Source organism: Taeniopygia guttata, chromosome 23 (assembly GCF_048771995.1).
Source record: "Taeniopygia guttata chromosome 23, bTaeGut7.mat, whole genome shotgun sequence".
NCBI classification, from domain to species: Eukaryota; Metazoa; Chordata; class Aves; order Passeriformes; family Estrildidae; genus Taeniopygia; species Taeniopygia guttata.
The window spans coordinates 6,533,091-6,556,233 of record NC_133048.1 but is presented as its reverse complement, the minus strand read 5'-3'; the positions used below and the strand labels follow the sequence as shown (position 1 = coordinate 6,556,233).

At 55.8% G+C, this 23,143-nt stretch overlaps 1 protein-coding gene across 5 annotated transcripts in view; it reads left to right on the top strand.

Moving 5' to 3' along the window:
- Positions 1–4,287: 4,287 nt before the first annotated feature.
- Positions 4,288–23,143, top strand: part of PTPRU (protein tyrosine phosphatase receptor type U) — a 56,534-nt gene continuing 37,678 nt past the window's right edge. For 4 of the 5 annotated variants that reach the window (XM_030290270.4, XM_030290269.4, XM_030290268.4 and 1 more), the window contains exons 1-2: positions 4,288–4,489; positions 19,913–20,041. In XM_030290270.4, coding sequence (XP_030146130.2) covers positions 4,417–4,489; positions 19,913–20,041 — 202 coding nt within the window. In that variant the 5' untranslated portion in view covers positions 4,288–4,416. Of the gene's footprint in view, positions 4,506–19,912; positions 20,042–23,143 lie in introns of all 5 variants that reach the window. The other variant, XM_072917873.1, reaches the window with a different exon arrangement.

The following is a 23,143-nucleotide window of genomic DNA, read 5'->3' as shown; positions in this document are numbered from 1 at the left end:
TGTCTCTTGAACTTGTAACGTTGCTAATTTGTTTTTACCTCAGAACTCCCTTTCCTTTATGTAATTTCAAAAGAGTGAGTTGTAGGATTTGTAATTTTCTCTTCTTCCCCCCCCCCCCATTCCCCTTCCCCCCTTCCCTCGCGTTCCCCCTTTGTCCATGTGTTCCCGTCTCACTCTCCCTTCCCCCTGCGGTCCCTTGTCGCGACCCTGCGTTCCCTTATCTCTCCCTCTCACCATGTGGTCCGGTCCCTGTCCCCTGCCCCCCCCCCGCCTTTCCCCTCACCACGCGGTCCATCCCTGCCGCCCCCCTCCCCGCCCCCGCTTTTCCCGTCGCTGTCCCCAGGGTTTCCCTGCCCCTGTCCCCTGCCCCCCCTGTCCCATTGGCTGCGGCTCAGGTTCCCCCCCCCCCGCCCCCGGCACGGGGTATAACCGAGCCCCGCTCGGTGCCCCGGTGTCTCGGGAACACGCTCCCACAATAAACACGTGTTTGCACCCGAGCCCCTGTCACCATTTCATCTGTTCCTGCGCTATAACAGAGCCGAAGGGGAAAGCAGCCGCCGCCTCTCCTCCCCTCCTCGCCGTGCTGCCCCCAGGTGTCCACCCGGAGCTGATCTCACACGGCAACACCAGACCACGCATGATGGGTGCTGTGCAACCTCCAAACCCATCCCTGTGTCCCTGTCTGCAACCCTGGCCCTGTCGATGCCAAGCAGGTCCCCCCCAGCTTGGAGAAGCAGTGATGGATCCTTGGCCAAACTTTCCTCCTTTTCAGCCCTGTTGGACAGGTGGGATTGAGCTGGATGTGCTGGAGGGGCAACTGTCAGTAACTGTCCTCATGTAGAGCCCTGGGGACAATTCCTGCTTGTCTCCAAACCTGGTCACATGTGAATGCACGCCGTCCACGCATTCCTCCATGCATCCCTCCCCACACCCAGCTCCATCATCCTGGGAGGCTCCCCCAAACCCCTTCCCCAGGGGAGGAGCCCCTGGGAGGTGCCGCCCGCCCGCCCCGGGCCAGTGCCAGCCCTTCGCAGGGACAAGGAGCTTTTGTGGAGCCACCGTGTCTGTCCCACTCCACTCCCGCGACATTCGTGCCGTGCCCGCAGCCCGCGGTAGGTCCTGGTGCATTGATGATCCTTGCGGAGAAGCACGGGAGTGGCACCAGATGAACCCCAGGGCTCACCCGAGGAGATGGCACGGATGGGCTGTGGGGCTGTTGGAGCAGGAGAGTGACCCACAGGGAATGGGGAACAGTTCTGTTGTGATACGCTGGCTGCAACAAAACCCTTTTTATTGTTTTTTGAGATGATTGGTTTGGAAATACAATTCAGGGGTTTAAAAGGTGGAGGAAAGCACAGTGCAGTGCTCCAACTGGCTTGTGCAGCTTAAAAACTTCTGGTTTCCTGGCTGATTCCCTCAGAATCCTGGGAATATCGTGCTCCTGCTTACACTTGGCTGCATTTACCCCCCGCCTGAACATTTTCAGTTCAGCTGCTGGGTCAAGACCCCCCCAGATCCCGCCCCAGTCTGGGCAGAGACTATTCCCCAGCTCATCCCTTCAGCTCCTCTTCCCAGAAGGATTTTGGGGGATTTTTCTCCAAAAAACTCCAGGGGGACCCTGCAGAGTGCCCGCCTCTGCACTGTACCAGCCTGCACCGTGCCAGCCCTCTTCTGCCTTTGCTGCCACACATCTAAGCAGCTTAATTCCCTTATCGGGCATTATTTTAACAGGCTTTTAATGTCACCGGGGAGAGGATTTGTCAGGATCACTCCATGCTCAGAGTGGGGCAACTTGGAGAGGAGTGTCCATCACCCTCTGCCCTCACCCCAAATGTACTGTCCTGGCTGGGGGACACACGGTACTGGTCTGGTTTGTCCCCAGATCCATGGAGACGGATGCATCTGTGCAAGAAGTGTCACCATGGTGCTAACCTGCTGGGGGTGCTGCTGGGAGCAACTGGCAGCAACTGAGAATGGAAGATAAACGTTTTGTACCCCCATGGCACAGGCAGGGGTGACACCGGGGACAGTATTATTTGGAGTATTTGGGGCTGGTAGCTCTGAGGTGACCCCAGATGTGCTGAACCCCTGTCCTAGGAAGGAGGGGGCCAGGAGGGGGCTCCGCAGTGTCCCCAGGGCTGTGTAGTGTGCCCAGGGCTGTGCAGTGCCCTGTGTCAGTGCAGTGTCCCCAGGGCTGTGCAGTGTCCCCAGATAATAAAGCCAGCCCATAAGGAAAAGCAGCACAGCAGCATCCCGAGGGATGAGCTGAACTTGGGTGAAGCTGGCAGGCAGTGTTGTCCTGCTTCTGGGGCTGGGAGCTTCCCGGTGGGTTCACCGGGCTCAGTAACACCCAGGTACCATCCCCTGTCCTTCTGTCACCCTGCTGGATGCTGGCAACTGGGTGCTGTCTTTCAGGACAAGGCTGATCATCACAAGGTGATGCCACTGCCAGGGACTCTCCTTGTGTGATTTGTAGTAAGAAGTCCCAGTATTTTCAGTGTTGTTCCCTCTGCTTTCCAAGTTTTCCTATGCCCAGGCAGATTCCCACCCTGGAGCCACAGCCAGGGCAAGGTGATCTAAGCACAGACCACACTGGAAAGCTGAAGCAAAGTTCCCCTCCTCCTCACCCCAAACCTTTGGGAAAACATTTTCCTCCAGAAATAGGGCTGGAGAGGATGTCAACAAACAAGGGGCCTTTCATCCCCGCTGGCACTGCTGGCAGGGACACGAGGGTTGATCCTGTGTACTCAGCTGGGAAAGGGACAGAGATTTTCCTCCTTTTACATCCTTCCGGGTTTTTCTCGTTTCTGCTCACTCTGAGTTAGATCCTGCACCTCCCTCTGTCACCCCCTTCCCACCCTGGGGGATAGTGGCTTTGCTGGGTGTCACTGGGGTCTCAGGTGCCACTGCCACTCCCATACAGCCTTGTCTGGCTTTCCCTGTCACCATCCTGCCGAGCTAAGCATCCTGTCCCTGTCCCTCAAGGACATCCAGCCTGTGGGAGAGGACCAGGGGGGTTTCGGGGTCAGAGGACACCCTGGGATGGGCAGGAGGCTCTGTTCCCAAAGTCCAGCCCATAGGGTCTTGTCTCTGCCCCACAGCCTTGGGCACAGCCCAGGGGTGATGGGGGCACTCGAGGACTGAGGGAACCCACCCCACAATAGGTGTCACCATCACCTCCCTCTGTCCCAGCCTCCTCCCAGCACCTGTCCTACAACTGGAAACCTGCAGGATTCACTCCAGCTTGGTGGAGACCCTAAAACTGGAACCCCTGAGGACACCTCCTGCATTTGGGGGGTCGTGGGGACCCTCCGGAAGGCAGGCCCCCTGCAAGCTGGGGACTATCCCTACATCCCTGCACACCCAGAAAAGCAGGGACGCCCCTCAGAGCCTGGCAGCCTCCTGCCCGCAGGGAACCTCTCTTTCCTCCTGCAGCCGGGTCCCCCCGCTGCAACAGGAGACACCGCAGCAACAGGAATTCTCCGCGCACCGGGACCTCCCTGCAGCCGGGGACCCCCGTGCTTTCTCCCGGACCCTGGCGGGTCCTCTCCTGCCCCACCCGCAAGCAAGAGCCGCTCCCGGACAGACCAAGCCGCTCTCCCCCGGCACCGGAGACCTCCCCTCCCTTAACCGTGCACCTCCCCCAGCCCATAATTCCCGGGACCCCCATTCCCCGCCTCTCCTGGGACTTCCTCCCCCTCTCGCCCGGTACCGGATATTCCCCTCCTCCCACCCCCCGGTACAGGAGGCCTCCCTCCCCCCCTCGAAACTCTCGGGACCGCCCCTCTCCCCGCACCCCCCAGTACGGGAGAACCTCCTGCCTTAACCGAGCGCCGCCCGTCGTCCCCAGCTCCCGGGACCCCTTCCCACCTCTCCTGTGCCCCGGTACCAGAGAACGCCGTCAGTCCCCCCGTGACTGCCGGGACCCCTTCCCACCTCTCCTGTGCCCCGGTACCAGAGAACGCCGTCAGTCCCCCCGTGACTGCCGGGACCCCTTCCCACCTCTCCTGTGCCCCGGTACCAGAGAACGCCGTCAGTCCCCCCGTGACTGCCGGGACCCCTTCCCACCTCTCCTGTGCCCCGGTACCAGAGAACGCCGTCAGTCCCCCCGTGACTGCCGGGACCGCCCCCCCTGCGCTGCTCCCAAACTTCCCCCGCGGCACCACCGCTCGTGTCCGCCAGGGGGCGCCACCGCCGCGCCCACCGTTGCCGTTCCCGGTACCGGCGCCCCCCCCGCGCTCCCCCGCGGGCAGCGGTGACGTCAGGGCGGCGCGAGCTGCCGCCGCCGGTATTTGAGGCGCGGGGCGGGCACGGGGGCCCCGCTGCGCCCCCGCCGCGCCGGAATCGCGGGCGCGCAGCGGCGGCGGCGGCTACGGCCCCGCCGCCCCCCGCCCGGTCCCCGGCACCGGCCACACCATGCGGAGCGCCCGGGCGCTGCTGCTCGCCCTCGCCCTGCGGGTCTACGCGCTGGACACCGAGACGCCCGCCGGTAGGAACGGAACGCGGTGTGTGCGCCGCTCGGTGCGGTTCCGGGACTCCACCGACCCCGGTGCTCGGAGGGTCCCGCCCGTCCCGCAGCCACCTGTTTCCACCGGAGGGTCCCCGAACCGCCTCGGGACCCCGTCCTCCGTGAAACTACCGGGATCCCGCCTCCCTCCCCGCCGGCTACCGCTATGGGGGCTCCTCTCGCCTGCGCCTCCCCCCGCCGCCACCGGGGGAAGTTTCCCCTGCCGGGGGAACTCGGCGGCTCCCCCCATCCCGAGGGCGCTCCGCCGAGCGCGGGCCCACGGCTCCTGCTCGCTCCCGGTACCGGGGCCGCCGTCCAACCCGCCCCCCCCCCCCCCCCCCCCAACCCCCCGTACCCCGGGAGGGAAACCTTTCCCCGGCGGCAGCTTGGGGAACGCGACCGAGAGGAGCCCTCAGGCCGGTGCCCGGGGGTCGGCGGGATCCCGGTGGCTTCACCGGCGGCCGCGACGGGAAGCTGGGGACCCTTCGGTAGGAACAGGTGGCGGCCGCGGCAGCTCCGGTCGCGGCGTCCTGGCTCTCGTTTTGCTGTGGAGCACTGGGGGAGTTGTACGGAGATACGATCGATCGATTAATTTGCAGATTTTAAGTTTTCCCCTTCTCCCCCTGAGCACCTCGGCGCTGAGCCCTGCGCCCCCCGGAACCCCCAGCCAGGGGCTCGGCGAGAGCTGGTGCGGGGTGTGGGACGACAACGACTCGCTCCCAGTCCCTTCGGGAAGCTGGAATGAGGTTGGATGCTGCGGGAAATGGGAATTTGGGGCTCCCGAGGTGCTACCGGGGGTTGCGATCGCTTTTTTTGGGGAAACAGAGCCACGGGAGTTGGTACCTCACTCCAAGGGGTCCCTGATCTCATTAAAGTGTATTTTTTCCCAGTTCTTGGGTTTTTTACTTTAAAATCCAAGCTGTTCACCTGCACACAGTCCCCGTGGTGGTTGCAATGATTTTGTTTTTTTGGGTAAGTGGCATTTCTCCAAAGATTATAAATAGTGACACCCATCAGCAGAAAACAAGCGGCGGCTGACCCGTGCGGTGGGGGATGGAGAGACGATGGGTGGGGGGCTGTGAAGCTGTTAAGGCTCCCCCGGCTCATGCAGGATGGGGGAAATGGGGAGGGAATTGGTTTGTGTATTGTGGGGAGAGGTTGTGTGCCTGCGGGAGCTGCTGCTCTGAGCTTCGGGACTCAGCAGAGGGCGATGGGGAAACTGAGGCACGGAGCTGGTGCGGCGGGGTTCAGTGCTCCGATGGAGTAAGAGGCCTCTGCCCCCCCCCCCCCCCCCCCCCCCCCCCCCCGGTTTCAGAGAGGGATTTGGGGTTTGCTGCTCCCAGCCCTGGTGTGTCGTGCTCTGTTGGCTGTCAGGGCTGAGCTGCTGCAGCCCGTGAGGGGCAGTGGTGGGGATGCACTGGGGGCTGGGGCAGCTTTGCGGGGAGCGTCTCCTCCTAAGCAAACCCTTCCCTCTTTCCTGCAGGAAGGGGTCCCTTCCCTGCAGGACAGCATTGGTGAAGGGCAGGATCGAGCCTGCTCCGGGTGTAAATCAGGAGTATGTTTGCTCCATTTTCCTGGCCGATGCAGAGCAGGCTCAGCTCTGCAGTGGAGCTGAAGGGATTGTGTCCAGCTGGAGGTGAGGGGTCTGCTGCCAGCCCCCCTGCTGCACTGCAGGCTGCTTTTCACCTGGATCTGCTGTTTGGTCCTGCAGATGTGGCTTGGCCGGCTGTGGGGAGGTTGCCGGGCTCATTGCTGGGGCTGCACAGTGGACAGGGCTGGGAAAAAAATATTTAAACCGTTTGCACGTGCTCTGGGCCACTGGGGAGGACGCGCAGCTTGTCTCGGTGGATATTGTCAGAAGATGGGGGCTTTTTAGCTGTGCCTTTGCGAAGAAGGGGTGCAGGTGGTCCCTTCTACAAGTAAGGCACAGGGAGGAAGTGGGGTGCCCTGGTCATAGCCACCACGGCCTTAGGGTGCTCTTTGCTCCTTCCCGCAGCCCTCAAACTTCTTGTAGTTCATGAAGGTTTCACAGTGACTAAGCTGTCCTTGCGGCCCGTTGTGCTTGTCACGGAGGGGACCTGGATGGGCTTGGGAGGCACTGGCTGACCCCCCAAAGTGAGGGGTGCAGGGGCTCCTGTGGTGTCAGCAGGCTGGGATGGGGACCAGCTTGCCACCAGCGGCCTTTGGCAGCTCCATCTCTCCTCCCTGGGCTCTTTGCAGCAGGAGCCTTTTCCTGCTGGAAGCCCGTGGCCAGGAGGCGCCTGGCTTGCAGGGCTTCGCGCTGGGCCCGGGGGCAGGAGCTTGTGCAGGCTCAGGTATTTCCCTCCGCTTTTTGCCTTCCCTGCCAGGAAAGTTGAATGTGGCACTTGGGGATGTGTTGGGGGCATGGCTGGACTCAGTGATGTTTCCCAGCCCAAATGATTGGGTGCATCGTAAGGTGCATCTCTGCCTCTCTGCGCCCCGAGAACTCGGCAGCTGCTCCGGGCTGTGTTCCCGTGCTCCCGGGCTGTGTTCTGGCGCTGGGGACACGCCATGGGGACACGCCATGGGGACACACAGCCGTGCTGCTGCCTGCCGCTCCCACCGGAATTATGCAGAAGCTATTTGCGCTCGGCTCCGACTTCCTCAGCAGCAATTAAGCAAATAAAATATTTGTGTTTGCAGCTTCCACTTGGGAGATTGGGACTGCCAGGGAGCACTGGGCTGGGGTTGGTGGCGTCTCCGGAGGCACTCGGACTGCTGGGGGGGCTGGGGGAGGCGGTGCCGGCTGCGGGGACCAGCTGGGGACAGGCAGGCGGGACGGGCCCCCCAAGCGTCCCTGTCCCCGCGACAGCGCTGGCGGGAGGTGGCACGGCCGACCCTGACCCGACGCGGCCGTGCTGTCTCGGTCGAGTGAATGGGAACAGCCGAGCAGACGGCGTTCCGGCTGGCGTCGGGAGCGGGGCAGCCCCCGCCCGTTAACGGTCCCGGGGGCTCGGGAGGTGCTGGGAGAGGGGATGAGCTCGGGGAAGGGGGTCAGGAGCAGAGATGTCCCCGGCTGCTGCTGGGGGACAGGGTCAGTGTTCGGTGCCCTCCGGGTGCTCAGGTGCCTGATGCTGTTCCTCCAGCGCTTTTCCCGGTGTTTGTTTCCCTCCGCCGGCTGTCCATGGGCTCTCCCAATCCAAGGCATTTTTGTTCTCCCCACCCCACCTTCACCAGGCACACAAAACGTGCGAGAACGTTACATTTTCCTCGTCAGCTTGTTTCAGCCTTCGTGGGGTTTTTTTGTGGTCTTTTTTTTTCCTCCTGCCTGTTCTGTCGTGCCAGGAAAGAAGCTTTTTCTCTTGTTTGCTCCTACGTATGTTTTTAATGCCCCGAGAATGCCATGCCCTTTCCCAGAGCGCCCAGACAGTGCAAACACCCTTAAGGCTTCTATGTCGAGATGCTCCGGAAAATCCTGTTGACGTGCCCAAGTGTGCCCAGGGCAGAGGTTTCTGGCTCCTGAGCCCTCGGCTCTCCAGTGTGTGCAGAGGGACACTGCCGTGTGGTGGATTTGCACCATCCACGAGGCAGAAGCAGAATTTAGGGGGGCTCAGATTGATGCTGATGCTCCTGGATGGACCTGTCCCTCTGGCTCTGTATCTGCAGCTCCACGGTACAGCCTGGCAATGTCTGGGGTTTTTCCTCCCCCATCAAGACTTACAGTTGCATTTGTTTCATTTTTACCCTTTTCCTGTTCCAAAATTCCTGTTTCATGTTTTTCCGCTGGGTCCCTGGACCTGCCCTGGCCCCGGGAACAGGGATGCTGGTGAATCACCTCCTGGCCCGAAATGCACATTTTTCCCTTTGTTATCCAAACTAAGACAAACCACCCCTATTCCACCTTTCCTGGGAGCTTTCTCAGAATCAAGTCTATCAGGACCGGGGCCCTGGGGGAGGAGAGACACCCCCTGGAAAACCAAGGCAGGTGTTTGTTGGTGGCTTTAACCCCTGTCCTGGCTGTGACCACCTCCTTGCTGCCTGTTGATGTTGGTTTTTCCCTTGACTGCACCTGAGATGGAACTTCATCACCCAATCCTTGCTCTGCAGAGAGGCTGGGAGCTCTGAGCACCCCAAAATGCCCCCTAAGAAACTTCTCCTGGCTGCAGTCCCTCTGCAAGGATTTACTGCTTTGCTTGGGGCAGTTGTGTGAGGGTTAAGCATGGGGGGCTGGAGGCAGAGGAAGGCAAATCCCTGCTGCATCCATGGGAGCCGGGAGGTAGCACAGACTCTGGAGAGTCTTATCACCATGGCCCTACCATCTGCCTGCTTAAACCTCCATAAATAAGCTTTCTAATAATCTATTATTAACGTGCACTATAGCTGTCTTATTAGACATGTCTATGAACCTTTAGTTACTGCATGATTAAATGTGAAGATTTCCAAACCTCTTCTCCCCCATGGCAGCTTGGGATTTGCTTTGTAGCTTTCCTTGGATCCTGCTCTCTCATTCAAGCTTGGAGATCCTTCCTTGTACTTGGTGAAACTGAGGCTTTCCCCTCTGGACAAGGATTCCCAACAATTAATCCCCTGAAGCTAATTGCTCCCTCATTGGCAGCCTCAAAAAAAATAGGCCCTGGAGATGGAGCTTTTCCTTTCTGCTGCAGGTGGTCTGACAGGAGCTGCTGCTGCTTCTACCTGTGCTGGGGTGGATATGGATGGGTGGTGGAGGGGGTGTCAGCCTGCGTCTGCCTGGCTGGAGTGGTCCTGGGGACACGGGATCTGCTCCTCTTTGCCGGGTTCAGGGCGTCTCTCAGGAGTGGCTGTGGAGCTGGCACGTGTCAGAGGGACTTCCCTGGGTGTTCTGAGCTGCTGCTTTCCTGGGAGCGGCAGGTTCTGCACCCTCTGCCCAGATCAAAAGCCAAAGCCCAGCTCTTCCAGCTGCTGGAAGGGAAAGGCAGAAGAGCCCTTGCCTGTGGAGCAGCCCTTTCTCCCTCCCTGCTGCCAGCACTGGGGGCTCACTTGTCAGCTGCCCTTTGCGGCTGTTATTTTATGTGTTTTCTTAAGATCAGGAGTGTTGTTCCTGCTTGCTGGATGGCTGCTGGCTGCTCGTGTGCTGTTCAGGTCCTGCCTGGGTGTCACAGCCCAGGTCTGCAGCTCCTGCTGGGCACTGGTAGGGGAATATGCTTACTGCATATTTAAAGGGCCCAGGCTTTGCACCCCAATTTCTCCCATCTGGAGAGTGAATCCAAGTGTAGATTGTGGCAAGCCAGGCTGGGTCTGTCCCTGGATGCCTCTGCCAGACCCCAGATCTGGGTGCTGGTTCTATGCTCACTGCAGGAGCAGGACAACAGAACTCCCTCTGTGCCATGGGGTACCTAGGGGTGCAGGGGCTGCTCCTGTGAGTGCCTGGCCACTGGGATGCTCTTGCTCCAAAGAGGTGGCTGGGCTGCAGTGGGAATGCCAGCAATGCAATGCTTCTGCAGTTTGGGGCTCAGTGAGGTCTCGATATATCACCTTGACTCCGTGTGACAGATTCAGAGCTGGAAGGGGCCTCTTGTCTGGCTTTGGCTGTAAATTTGTTATTTCCTGAGCTTCCTGCCTCCCAATTGCTGCAGATGTTGAGGAATGGGAGGGGGGTAAGGGAGGGTGCTTGGCGCTCCTTTAGCACCTGGCTGACCCCAGTGTCCTGCAGCAGGGATGGTGGGCCCAGCTGAGGGTTGGGGGGCTCTGGGCAGCCCTGTTGCTGAAGGTGGGAGCAGGGATGTGCCCACATGCCCCTATTACCTGGGAACTCCACTGTCCACCCGGGGTGGCCATGACTGAAAGCTGGGAAAGCCCCCATCCCTGACAGGGATGCAGTGGAGCAGAGTGTTGCACTGCAGCTGTGGGGTGGGAGTATGTTGCAGCTGGAGCAGCTTCCAAATATTTTTGTCATACACAATTTTTTGATGCCTTTTTTTTAAATTGGGCTTGAAAAATGCTATTAAATCACCCATGACAGGGTGGCTGTGCTGGCATAGCCCCTCCAGCTCCCTGCAGCCTTCCCAGACTGCTAGAGGGTCCATCCTTGCTTGTTCCAGGGCTGCGCTGGTGTTGGGGAGACCTAAATTAACCAATAACTTCTTTGGCTCCCTGGACTCCCCATGTGGATCCAACTTTTCCTGACATTGTTAAGTTAATCAGGATTGTGGCTGGGATGGGGAGGCAGGAGATGCTCTGAGGATGTGGGATGGGGACATCGATGACCTGATGAGTCTTAATGAGGCCCCTGTCCCCCACGGCCCTGCTCAGGAGACCAGCCTGGGTGACCCGTGAGCGTTTGAAGCTATGTGGTGCTTTGTGCTGGAGGCCTTCAGCCTAATCAGCCCAGTTAGCTGAGCCAAGGAGCACGTGTGGCTCTGGACCCTCAGCTGCTGGGCACGCCGGCTGGGGCAGGCTCCCCCAGAGCAGGGTGTCACCAGAGGCGGGTGGTGGCCAGTCTAGAAGAGGAGATAAGTCACTTGCTGTTGCCCAGCTGCTTGCCCAGAGCGTGAGGCTTAACTTTGAGGTGCTGCCCGAAGGGTCTTGCTGCTGTGTCCTGACTGGAGATGTGGGGATGGCTTTTCTCTGGAGGTGATGGAACATTGCGGCCACTTGCTTGTGGAGGGATGGACTACAGCAAACTGCATTCCCTGGCTTGGATGGATTTGGAGGTGTCTGTGGAGCTTTTGTGGTTTGGGGCTGCTCTGTAGGGCTCCTCAGGGTGCAGTCTCCTCTCTGTCCTGTGCTGTGTGACCCTGGAACCTTGGGTTCCTGCAAAAAGCTGTGATGGTGGAAGGTTTAACAGCAGCAATCTTCAGGGCTGGTCAGGAAGTCCAGGCAGATCCATGCAAAGATGATGTCTCCTCCAAAGTCCTTCCCTGCTGCTGGCAGCCCACCCGTGGGGACGAAGACCTGTCAAAGCCCCATACGCCCGTGGGTGCCAGGTCCTCATTCCCTGCCAGCACATCCTGCCTGTTAGCAGAGGTATGCTGACACCCTGGGTAATTAGCTGCATAAATGCTCGTTCCTTAATTACCAGGTGCTTCAATGTGGTTAGTTGAATTAGAACAGGTGGGTGATTCTGGGGCACCCCCTGGCACCTCAAAGTCCTCACTGGGACATCTGGTTATGTGGTTTTGGTGTCAATGGGGCACCTGCCTCTGCACCCTGTGGAGGTGGGGGCTGGAGCTTTCCAGTGTGTTTTTGGGGAAGGAGCAGCTAGGGAGTGACTTTGGAAGCCTCTCAATGCCAGGGCAGACTCTGAACTCTTCCTGTGGTGCAGGTTCAGCCACTGCCCTTCTGGGGCTCTTTCCAAGGACTCTCTTATTTCTGTTATTATTTCTTCTTATTTTTACTGTCTTTTCATCTGTCTGCTGAGTGATAATATCCCATTGATTTTCTGCAGTTAGCAACCAGCCTGCTTTCCCTGGATTATAACAATATTAAACTAAAGCACTGCATCTCCTCATTGGCTATTTCTCTTTATGTCAGCTGAACTTTTTATTTAGTCTCTCACCCAGGCTCCTGTCTGGGGAGCTGCTGGCTCTGAATGACATTTTTTAGTCTGAGAGACTGTGTCCTGTCTTCCTTCTCATGGAATGGTGGTTACAGCTGGTTGGGGATGGGAGCTAGGATCTGTCTGGGGCAGGATGTGTGCAGGGAGGAGGTGGAAGGTGCCGGGTATTGGGGTTTCATGATTCTCCCATGGAGTTGCAGGGTGTTGTGTGCACTTCTGGCACTGCAGGGACTCTTCAGATATTCCTGCACACTTAGTGTGATCCCAGAGTTTTTGCTGGAATGAGTTGAGGGTGCTGCAGTTCAGAATGGATGGATGCCCAAGTGAGTGCTAGCTGAGCCAAATTCATGGACTAGTAAAAACAAACCAGTTTTTTCTGGGCTTGATTTGCCTGGCTGAAGGGTGCCTGGCATGGTCCAGAGTGTTCCCCAGAGCTGTGACAGACCCGCTGGGCACACGGCTCCTTGTAATTCCTCCCATGAGGGCTCCTGCATTTAATCTCCCACTCCACAGCAGAGGTTCAGCCGAGCCCTGGTGCTGGTGATGGATGTGCCCATGTCACACATTGTCATCTTCCAGCCCCGTGTCAGTCAGCCCACACTGCTGCTCCTGGCTCTGCTGGTGGCACGGAGGAGGAGGACGGTGACCTGGAGTTTGCATGGCACTGAGCCTTATTCCTCTTCTCCCCACCTTTATCCCAGCTGGGCTGGATTCAGGCTGGTATGCTAGGCACGGTGGGGATGCTGTGGCCCCATCACTGGATGGGGGCCGAGGGCTCCCCAACTCTGTTCTCTGCCCTGAAATGCCATCAATGACCCTCAGAGCTACCTCCCAAGACCCTCCCAGTGATGGCACATGCTCCATCCCAGGAGGATGTACCTCCCAGTACTGTGCTCCCACATCCATCACTGTGGAGATGTGGGACCTGCTGTGGGAGGGGAGGCTGAGTGTTCCCCCCTTTTTATCCCTGGCAGAATGGGGTTGGTTTGGAAAGCTTGCTCTTTCCCATGATTTCTGCAGCTGATGTTGGAGTCCCCCAGAGCTTTGGTGTGATGCTGCTGTGTCTTAGGGCAGCTGCTTTCCCTTCCTGGATTCCTGCCAAGGGAGAATCTCTGTGTTCTCAGGCATCCCCTGAAAGCAACGTGTGCCCTTTGGGGCTCGTGGTCCTGGTCTCTCTGGGTCCCTGGGCGTGTGGGGTGGATAGTCCTCAGCAGGGACCTGGAGGACCTGGTAGTAATAAAGGAGCGAGGTGGAAAAATGAGCTTTATTCCGCCTGCCTTATCCAGTTTATTTTAACTTGTTCCCATTTTTTTCCCCGAGGTGTCGCACAGCTCTGCAGCCTGTGAGCTGTAATTGCACACAGTGCGATCAATAACAGCAGCATGGAGGTTTCCAAAGGTTTCCTGCCTTGTTTTTTTTTCCCATGGAGTCCACCAGGCAGCACTGATGATGTTAATTAAGTGATGGTTCATTATTAAAGTGGAGTGGGTTAGTGGCCTCCTGGCTGTGCAGCTTGAGGGTGTTTTTGTGCTGCAGGACCTCTCTTGAGCAGGGTTCGAGTAACCGAGTGATGCTGGTCCTTCCTTGGGAACAGCTCTGGCTGGATCCAGGTGCTGGGCACCAATAGCCTTTGGACGGGATGTTAAATCCCCACATCCCCTCTGGGCATGGAGCTAAAACCTCCTGGCTTGTGTCCCCGAGCAGACAGAGAGGTACACTCCAGGGAGACATTCCTGGTGCTGCCTGCAGCAGGGTGATGCAGCACCCAGTCCCAGGAGTGCTGATCTCCCTGGAGCTAAGAGCATGTGGAGCTGCAGTTGGCAGCTGGATTTGCCCCAAGGAATGATTCTGGCAAGATTAATTATTCCCCCTTCTCTTTTAAATGCATTTTCACCACACAGTGATGTATGGCACACTTGGTCCTTGCCCAAGCACAAGCCATCCCTGTGGCATTGCAAAGTCTTTGGAGTTGTATTTTCCCAATTGTATTTGCTTCAAAATGCCTGTAATGAATCCAGATTTGCTGATTCTTCCTCATCCCTGGGGTTCCTTGGAGGCTGCTGGGATTGGGCTCTTCCTGCAGGAAGTTTGACAACTCCTTGGGGACCTTCAGGTAAAAGCCATAAAGAGTCTTTACCAGTCAAGAATAAAAAAAAAAAAAATTTAAAAAAGGAGATTTATGTCTTCTGTAGTTGCTGGCAGATGGATATTCTCTAGTCCTGCGTGTTCCCAACACTGAGGTTATCAGGCATAAGTGACTTATTATGCAAATCCTCCGTCTTAATATCTGGCTGCTCTCTCCCTGGAATTGCATTGGCCAAACCCCACACGTTCCTGGAGCTGCTAATGTTTACACATTAGCTTCTCTGGCTAGTATACAAGGCTTCAAGTTGCAAATTGATGTTTCTTACAGCGGAGCAAATTATTTTTCTATTAAATACAATATTTAAAATTATTTGGAGGACCAAAACAAACTACTGATGAGAATTCTAATGGTGCTGCTTTCCATAGTCTTCCAATCGGCTTTTATCAGGGCTGACAAATCAGGGATATTTCTCTTAAAAGTTTCTCTTTGGCAGAAGTGGGGAGCAGAGGAGCAGGGAGGGGGTTTGTCATCATCTCTGGGATGTAATGCACAGAATCACTTTCAATGTTGTGCTGGTGCCCCATGCCCTCTGCATGTGCCAAGTGCAGCTACAGAGGGATTCAGCTCCCCTTTGCCTGGGCTGGAAGAAGTTTTCCCATTGAAATCCTGGGGTGTTTGGGCTTGACCATGGAGCTGTTGGTGTACCCAGTGTGGCGGGGGTCCCAGTTAGTGTGAGATGTTGGGGTGCTGGCACACAGGACCTCTCCCTGTCTGGATTTTCTCACTGAGCTGTATTCCTCAGTGCCAAACAGCCCCTGTAGCATTCCACCCCCAGGAATCGGAGTCCCCTGCAGATGGAAATGATCTCAGATCCCTTAACCTCACCCAGGAGCCTGTGGGGTGCTGTGTACAGGATCTCACTGGCTGAGAAGTCCATCTAATTTTAGATGAGTTGCAAAATGTGCTCCCTGTCCCCCATGTCTGCCAGCACCCGGAGGGAAGCAACTCCCAGCGCTTCCTTCCCGGGGCATGTTCCCGTAGGAGTGTGCCAAGGAAAGCACCTTTAAATAGCAGCTGGGATCTGGGAGGTGGAAGGCTGGCTCTGCTCCAGGGGTGCTGGGAAGGAATGGCACCTTGGTGGGTTCTGCTGGAGCTGTGGTTCTGTATCCCAGCACACCTGCCTCCCTGGGCTTTCTGCCATCCCTGCAGTGATTCCAGATGTTCTGGGACTTTACCACATCCCCTCTGTGCCTCGGTTTCCCCATTTGCAGCAGCTCATTGACTATCCTGTGTAAAGAGCACCATCCTTTGGTGTAGGCAAAGAGCATCTTCCTCACGTGTGTTTAAGAGGAGAGGTCTTGGGTGTGATAATTTGGGAGTGTGCAGCTACAAAGCCTCCGCCTCCATCACTTCTCCTGGGCGGCAGTGAAAACTTTGGATTTGATGTCAGGAGAGCTCCCCCTCCCCCCCGCCACATCTTGGTGTGGTCAGATGATGGTTTCACTTTCACTCTGCCGGGTGTTTGCACTTGGCTGCCAGGGCAGTGTGTGTATGTCCTGTGGGTACCTAATTCCTTCCCATTTCCTGCTGAGAATTACTTGAAGTGGGGGATTGGAGCTGCTGGATAAGGCCAGAGAGAAAAAATTTTGACTCTGAAAGATGACCAGTATTATCTACCCTGACTGGTACATGTGCCATGGGGTGCTGTGGCTCGTGCTCCCAAGATGCTGCACCCCAGAGATGACCATGGGGCTGATCCAGTCCTGGCTAAGCCAGGGTAGGAGCAAAATGGGCTTTTTCCCATGGGTATCCTGGGTGGCTGCACCATATTTTGTAGCTCTGGGGAAGCAGCACTTGCTAAAGTTTTGGTATGAGCCCATTTTTCATAAAGCCTGTCCTCAGTTTGGGACATTATTGGTGTTTTGTTCCCATCAGATGATACTCCAGGATCTTGGGTCAGGGAGAGCACAGTCCTGCCATTCTGGATGGTGCTGAGCTGTGATCCCAGTCCTGCTGTCCTGGATGGTGCTGGGATGTGATCCCAATCCTGGATGGTGCTGGGCTGCCTTTTGGCACAGGAGCCTTCTCAAGGCTGCTCAGTAAAAGGCAAGAGAAGACACAGATCTTGTCCCATGGTGCAGGAGGTTAAACAGGAAAGGTTTAAGTGTGTAATTAACTTGGAAGTAAGAGCAGTGTAGACTCTGTGGATGAAAGACCGTGGGGTGGGCTGTAGACAGGCGGCCACATTCCTCAGTGGCCATGGAAAATTAATTAGATGCTGTCCTTTGTACTTGGCTCTTTGGTCTTTCTTTTCCTCTCTTTTCTTTGTGAATCACTAGTCCCTCCCCTCCCCAGATTTCCTCCTCTTCATCCCTGTAGAGGGGGATGCTGGATGGCAGTGGTTCCCAAGGGATGCTGAGTGGCAGTGGTGTCCTTCTCCCTGGTGAATCCATTAAGCCACCTCCTTTTCTTTCTTTTCAAATTTTAGTCCATCTGGTGTTTAACTCTCGCGTTGGTGCCCATGCCTCTGCTCTCTCACATGCCCTGGTGCTGCAGTGGTACCCAGGGGGATGCTGAGCCTGCTACCAGGTTCCCTGACAAACCCCTCCAGCCATGTTTTTTGCTTTCTTTCAAACAATTTTGCTTCATCTAGTGTTTAACCTCTACACTGGTGCCTGTCCTTCTGATCCCTTCTACCTAGGCACGTGGTGGGATCCATGGAGGCGGCAGCAGTACCTGGAGGAGGCTGAACAGCACTGGTCCCCATCTCCCTAGCAAATCTCTCAAACCACCTTTTTTCTTTATTAAAAAAAGAAATTATTATCCATGTGATGTTAAACCCCTGTCTTGGTGCTCATCCCTCTCTCCCCACTTCCTGGGAACGCTGTGATGCTCTGGGGGTTTTGTGTGGGGTATTTCACAGGGCACATCTCATCCTTGGCAAAGGCTGCTTCTTGTGCATGGGGCAGGCTCAGTGTTGGGGGGGTGATTTAGGCAGCTTTGGGGTGTTCAGGCTGTGTCTTGGACATGTCCCACCCCCGGGGGCAGACCCCCAGCTCCCTGCAGTATTTTTAGCCACTGTTGTGTTGGGCTCGCACCTCCTGCGCTTGCTGCCTTCACCTCTGCACCCGGAGCTGCTGTCACCCTGGCCTGGAGCCAGCTCAGGGGACCGGCGGCTCCTTGGTTCGTTTTTAGGGTGTGTCCATACCTGGAGCAGTCTTACCCGGCTCCCACAGTCCTTGTCCTGCTGCCCTTGGGATGGAATAGCCCTCCCACTGCTGCCGGCGGATATTTTGGGTTGAAGCCTCTCTACCCTCCTTGCAAACATTGTGATGAAACATTAATTTTTTGCAGGTCACTCTGGGTTTCCCCTCTCTGACTTTATACAGCTGCTGGAGCACCTCCAGCCACCCCCTGTAGAGTTGGACTGTTGACATTTAATTGCTCAGGTGTTAATTTTTATGTCCTTAATCTTGTGCTGAGGAGGGAGAATCTGCTGGAGGTTGAGCTTCTCCCAGCCCTGTCCTTGGCTGGGGAGAGATGGTGCCAGAAGCATCCATAACTTATGGAAACCAAGGTTCTGTGAAACCCTTTTGGCTTTTTTCCCCTGTGTGTACAAATCACAGACAAATTAGTCAGGGAAATGGAGTGGCCAGTTGAACTGCCTTTGTTTTGTGCCGTGGATGGGAGGGAAGGCTCGTGCCGGGAAAAGCCTTGGCAGTAAACCTGTCTGAGGAGGGAGATGGATCAGCTCGGCCAGTACAATATCTACTCTGTAATTGCATTTTAAACTTCTGGAGCCTGGGTATCATCTCGTGGGTGGCTGAGGATGCAGGTGTGGGGTGGTGGAGTCGTGGGTTGGTGGCAGTGGCTGTGCTGGGGATGGCAGCAGGATTTGGGTGCGTGGCTGCAGTCCGGGAGGAGGAGGAGGGTACATATTTCGTTATGTGTTCAGCGGCTGGGAATAGGTTACTGGGGGTGAAGGAATCACTTTTCCCTGGGAAATGGGGCTCTGCCAGCCTGGAACATTGTTTGACTCTGCTCTGGTTTCTCAGGCCAAAAAAAATCCCCCAAGAACAAATTTCTGCCTCCCAGAATATCCCGCTCAGCAGATCGTGGAAAGAAACACTTGGGCCTTTTTTGCTTTTAAATCACTTGGCACTTAGTCTCTGACACTGTTTTATTTTGAAATTTATTTTATTTTCCTTCCTTCCTTCCTGGAAAATTTTGACAGATTTGTGCTTTTCCTCCCGTTAGAAAGTGCAGCCAAGTTCCAGACTCTAAAATCCGACACGTCTCGTGGTGAGAGCTGAGGACCAGGGGCTGCAGTGCGGGGGCACATTCGCACGTGGGCTGGGCAGACACTCCATTTCGGGAAGGGCTTTAAGAAAGCTGTGATGTCTCAGTGCCTCCAGACATATGAATAGGAGAGAATTTGCTTACAGTTTTTTAAAAAGAAGTTTCTTATGGCTCTGAGAGGAAAAAACAGTTGGTGACGGAGCAGGAATGTGCCCTTATGCTTTAAAAAATGAGTGCAAAGGGGATGAAAAAAGCCACAAATGTCTTCTTATATATGAAAGAGTTGGGAATTGAAATTTCCTGAGCATCTTATGGGCTTTTTTCCCAGTGTTTGGACTCATGTATGACTAAATGTTGCATCCAAGCATCCCCTGAGCACAGGGAGGCACAACCTGTGCCAGCAGTGAGGCCATTAACTGCCAAATCCCCAGGTGGCAGGGGGAATTACTGATGTAATTTGGGATAAAATAGGAAGAAAACAGCAGAAATAATCCCTTGGCCCAGCTCTGTTTTCCTGCTGGTCCATTAGGGGATGTTTGCTGTTGTTCATTCCGCTTGCTCAGGGCTTCCTGGGGCCCCTCGTGAGCCCGGCCCTGTTAATTAGCGCTGTGCCCTGGTCCCTGTAATCGTGGGTTTAATGGGACAATGGGGCAGTGTGAACCAACCAGCCCCTGGTGGCCCCTCAGCAAAGCCAATCTGAGCTCCAGGGTTGGATGGATGTGGAGGATGGGAGGGCTGGATGAGGGAGCTGGAAAACGGGAGTGGACTGCAATGTGGGATGATGGGATGGGGCTGGATGGGGGAGCTGGATAAAGGATGGAGAAGCTGGAAAATAGAGGTAGACTGGAATGTGGGATGACAGGAGGGGCCTGGATGCAGGATGGCGGGGCTCTCTCAGTGTTACCTCCCATGGGAACAAGTGGCCTTCTGGCATTTGCTGCACTTCTCTGTGCTCAGCTGAGCACTCTGTAGTCCAGGCAGGTGCTGTCCGAGGACCACCCTCAGACCCCCAAGAGATAAATCTGTAATAAAATATGACTGCCGAAAAGACTCAGCAGTGCCAAGCTGGGGTGCTCAGGGCTGCGTTCCGGGTTGGAGGTCCTGGCTCAGAGCTACCACACTCACATCAGGCCATGGAGAGACCCCCAGGAGCCCAAGCCCACAGGTGGAGCGTTGGGGTCAAAGCACAAATTTTGTGTGGCCACCACAGCCAAATGCTGTTTCTTGGGGGAAACCCCTTGTGCTACTGATTCCCAAGAAGAGAAGCAAAGCTGGGAGCTGCATCCTGCTGCTGCTGCTGAGGTCTCCTTGGGACCTGAGACCTGCCAGATTGTGTCCCTGGCGGAGGTGCACAGGAGCTGTGGGGCACTGGTAGCATCCAGGACCAGATGCCTGCTCACGCTGCCCTTGGGGAATGCCTGGAGTCCCCCAGCGTTCCAGGGGCATCACACCATCCTGCTGGGCTTCTGGGGAGGGAGCAGCCACTCTGGGAGCTCAGGGGCTGACAGGTCTGTCCCCACAGCTGGCTGCACCTTCGAGGAGGACAGTGACCCCAACCAGTGCGAGTACAGCCAGGGCGAGGACGATGACTTCGACTGGGAGCTCATCCGCAGTTACCTGATGCCTCACCTGATGCCTGACCTGCCTCACGGTGAGTGCCAGGGTCCCCCTGTGTCCCTGGGACCCTCTCCCTACCCTGCCTCTCTGTCCTGTACTCCAGGGCTGGGCTATTTGGCTCCTCCTGGTTTAATTCCTGTGGTGTTTTAGACTTGGCTTCTCCCTGCTTATGTGAGAAATGGGGACAAAATGTTTCTGGCTGTTTCAAGTGTGGGGAAGGGCTTGTGAGTTGGAGGTATCTACAAATCTTGGGAATGGTAAGGAAGAAAATGAAAATAGACTTTAAAAAATCTCATTGGTTTTAAGCCATTTTTTTGTTATTTTCTGGGTCCGTATCCTCTGGTGGCCAGGCTGGGGGAACAGACCCAGCCAGGCAGCTCTGAGGAGCTCCCCTCTCCACGAGGATGGTGTGGGCCCTATGCCTGGGTACATCTGGGGGCTTTGCTCACTCCCTGCTCTGAACTCTGTCCTGCTGTGACCCCCTTGAGTTGTCTCTGAACCCATCTGCTCAGTGAGGTTCACTAGACTTGGGATGCTCCTTGTTTTTGGGACTGCTGCCTCCTGCCTGATCCTGAAGGGCAAGTCCTGTGCTGAGGATGGGCAGAAAAACAGGAGAGCTGGCTTAGAGTGCAACAGTCAGAATAACCTTTTCTGTTTGTTAAAATATTACCTGCTTTATAGGAAACTCTTTACTGTTCCATCAGCCTGCCTCCAGCTGTTTATCTTGTGCCGTGTTCATGCCAGGGCTTAATTTGGCTTTTCCCCTCCACTAACTCTGCTCTGCCATTACCTTTCTCCATCACCTCCTCCTTCCATCCTGTCCCTTCTGGCATGTCCTGGATGCTGGGTGAGGGTAAACAACCCTCAGGGATTTGCTGGCAGATCCCTGCCCCTCCCTTGATGATTTTTTTCAAGTAATTGCTTTAAACTGAGCTATCTTAGTTGGTATGTGTCCAGGGGGTTTCCTGGGGAAAGCAGAGCTGGGGTTAAGGTGGCTTGTGATGGAGTGTCTGAAACTTGTTGAGTTAGTTTTCTGCTCAATATTCTGCTGTAATTTAAAATCTGCAGTGAACTACCCGAGTTTAAAGGCTGGGGGCTTGCAGGGGGCTGGAGGGTTGGGTGGAATGGGGCTTCTCTTTCTACTTGAGGAAAAAACTGTGTCAGCAAGAGATGGGGTCTTAAAGGAATGCAAAGGGTTTAAGGAATAAACTCCAGGATTGATGGGGAAGTGGGTGAGACATCTCAGGTTGGATGGTGTGAGCATTGCAATGTCACAATGTCACCCCGGGAAGAGGCTGCTTGTCCCTGTAGATCGCCTAAGACTAGGTAATGCTGTTTGCTCATGGTCTTGGGGCACCAGGGGGGTGCAGGCACCCTGATTTTGGGTGGTTTTATCCCATTTTGCGTGGGGAGCTGTGTATGAGGCTCCTGCAGCCCCATCACTCCCTCGGTCCTTGCAGCAGCTCAGGGGATCAAAAGGATTTCACAGTGCCAGGGACTCTCCAGGGAGCACTTTCCAAAGGAGTTTTGTGGTCTCAGATTAAAATGAGTTTTTATTGGCGATCAGCCAGTTCCAAGGAGTGTAGGATTTATTTGAGTGGGTGGTGGCTGCTGGCCACCTGCTGCTACCTTTCCATCCTGCTTTCTTCTTGCTTTCTTGTTTGGTTTAGGGCTTCTTCCCCCCTTCTCTTGACTTATCTCTCTTTCACCTAAAGATGATGGATGGGTCTCTCCCATGTTGCAATAGTGATTTTTCTTTTGTCTCTTTATTTTTCCTTTTTTAAAGAAGTGGAGAGCTGGGTAAGGCAGGTGTGAGCTTGTAATCTGACTGGCTTGGGATGTAAGGGACCTTAAAACATATCCAGTTCCACCCCTGCCATGGGCAGGGACACCTTCCACTATCCCATGGTGCTCCAGGTTCCATCCAGCCTGGCCTTGGACACTTCCAGGGATCCAGGGGCAGCCACAGCTTCTCTGGGCATCACCTGCTAGGGCCTCCCAGGGAGCAATTCCTCCCCCATATCCCATCCATCCCTGCCCTCTGGAAGTAGGAAGTCATATTCCCCTTGTCCTGTCCCTCCAGGCCCTTGTCCCAAGTCCCTCTCCAGCTCTCCTGGAGTCTCTTTTGGCACTGAAAAGGGCTCTAAGGTCCCTCGCTCAAAATATTAAAACAACATATTTGTGGGTGGCTTTTTTCTTAAAATATTCTTTTTCCTAGATTTTCCTTCCAAATTCACTGACATAGGAAACCCCCTGTGCATCAGAGCTTCTAGGTGCATGGAGCTGCTGTGTCCCTGCACAGCCCTGTCCCTCTGCTGAGGGGGACTGAGCTGTTGTCCCCACCCTGAAGAGCTCTGATGTCTTCCCATCCCATCCAAGGAGCTGCTCCTTCAGCTCTCAGCTTCAGCACTGCTTCCCAATCAGCTCCTGCTGCAATTCATAAAACCTTTGAACAACGAAGCCTGATTGTTTGCTCCCATGAGAAGTGCTGCAGGTTGTCCGAGGACCCTGTGGTGGTGGGAGATCAGCCCTTGGTGCTGGGGCTGCTTTGGGAAATGCTCAGCACAGAAGTGGGGAGTGGTTCCCGTGACGGCTCTGACACTGAGAAGGATCCGGCACACATCAGCTTTGTCTTCCAGTGGGATTTCCTGGAGACAGATGCTGCCGTGCTCAGACCTGCTCCCCTGGCACCTCTTGTCTGGCAGTGCCGCCCTCTCCCTATCATCCTGCCTGCCTTCCTTGCCTTCTAATACCTCTTGGAAGTTTTTTAAAATTTATTTTTATCTCTCATTGATTTTGTAGAAGGAAAAACTCATCGAGACAGGGAACTGGGGGGAGTGGGTTCTTCCCTCCTCTTCTTGTGGGGCTGTTTGGGTTTTTCCTGGAGGGGTGCAGTGGCAGGCAGAGCCATTGGGATGGGCAGCATGATGGGAAGAACTGCCCCTTCCCTGTGGGCGAGCAGGGCTTCAACTGGCCTTTGGCACTTCCAGGGATCCAGGGGCAGCCATGGCTGCTCTGGGCACCCTTTGCCAGCCTCTCCCCACCCTCACAGGGAACAATCCCTTCCCAGTATCCCATCCAACCCTACCCTCTGGCAGTTTGAAGTACCTCTGCTTCTCTTATATTTATAAAAGAA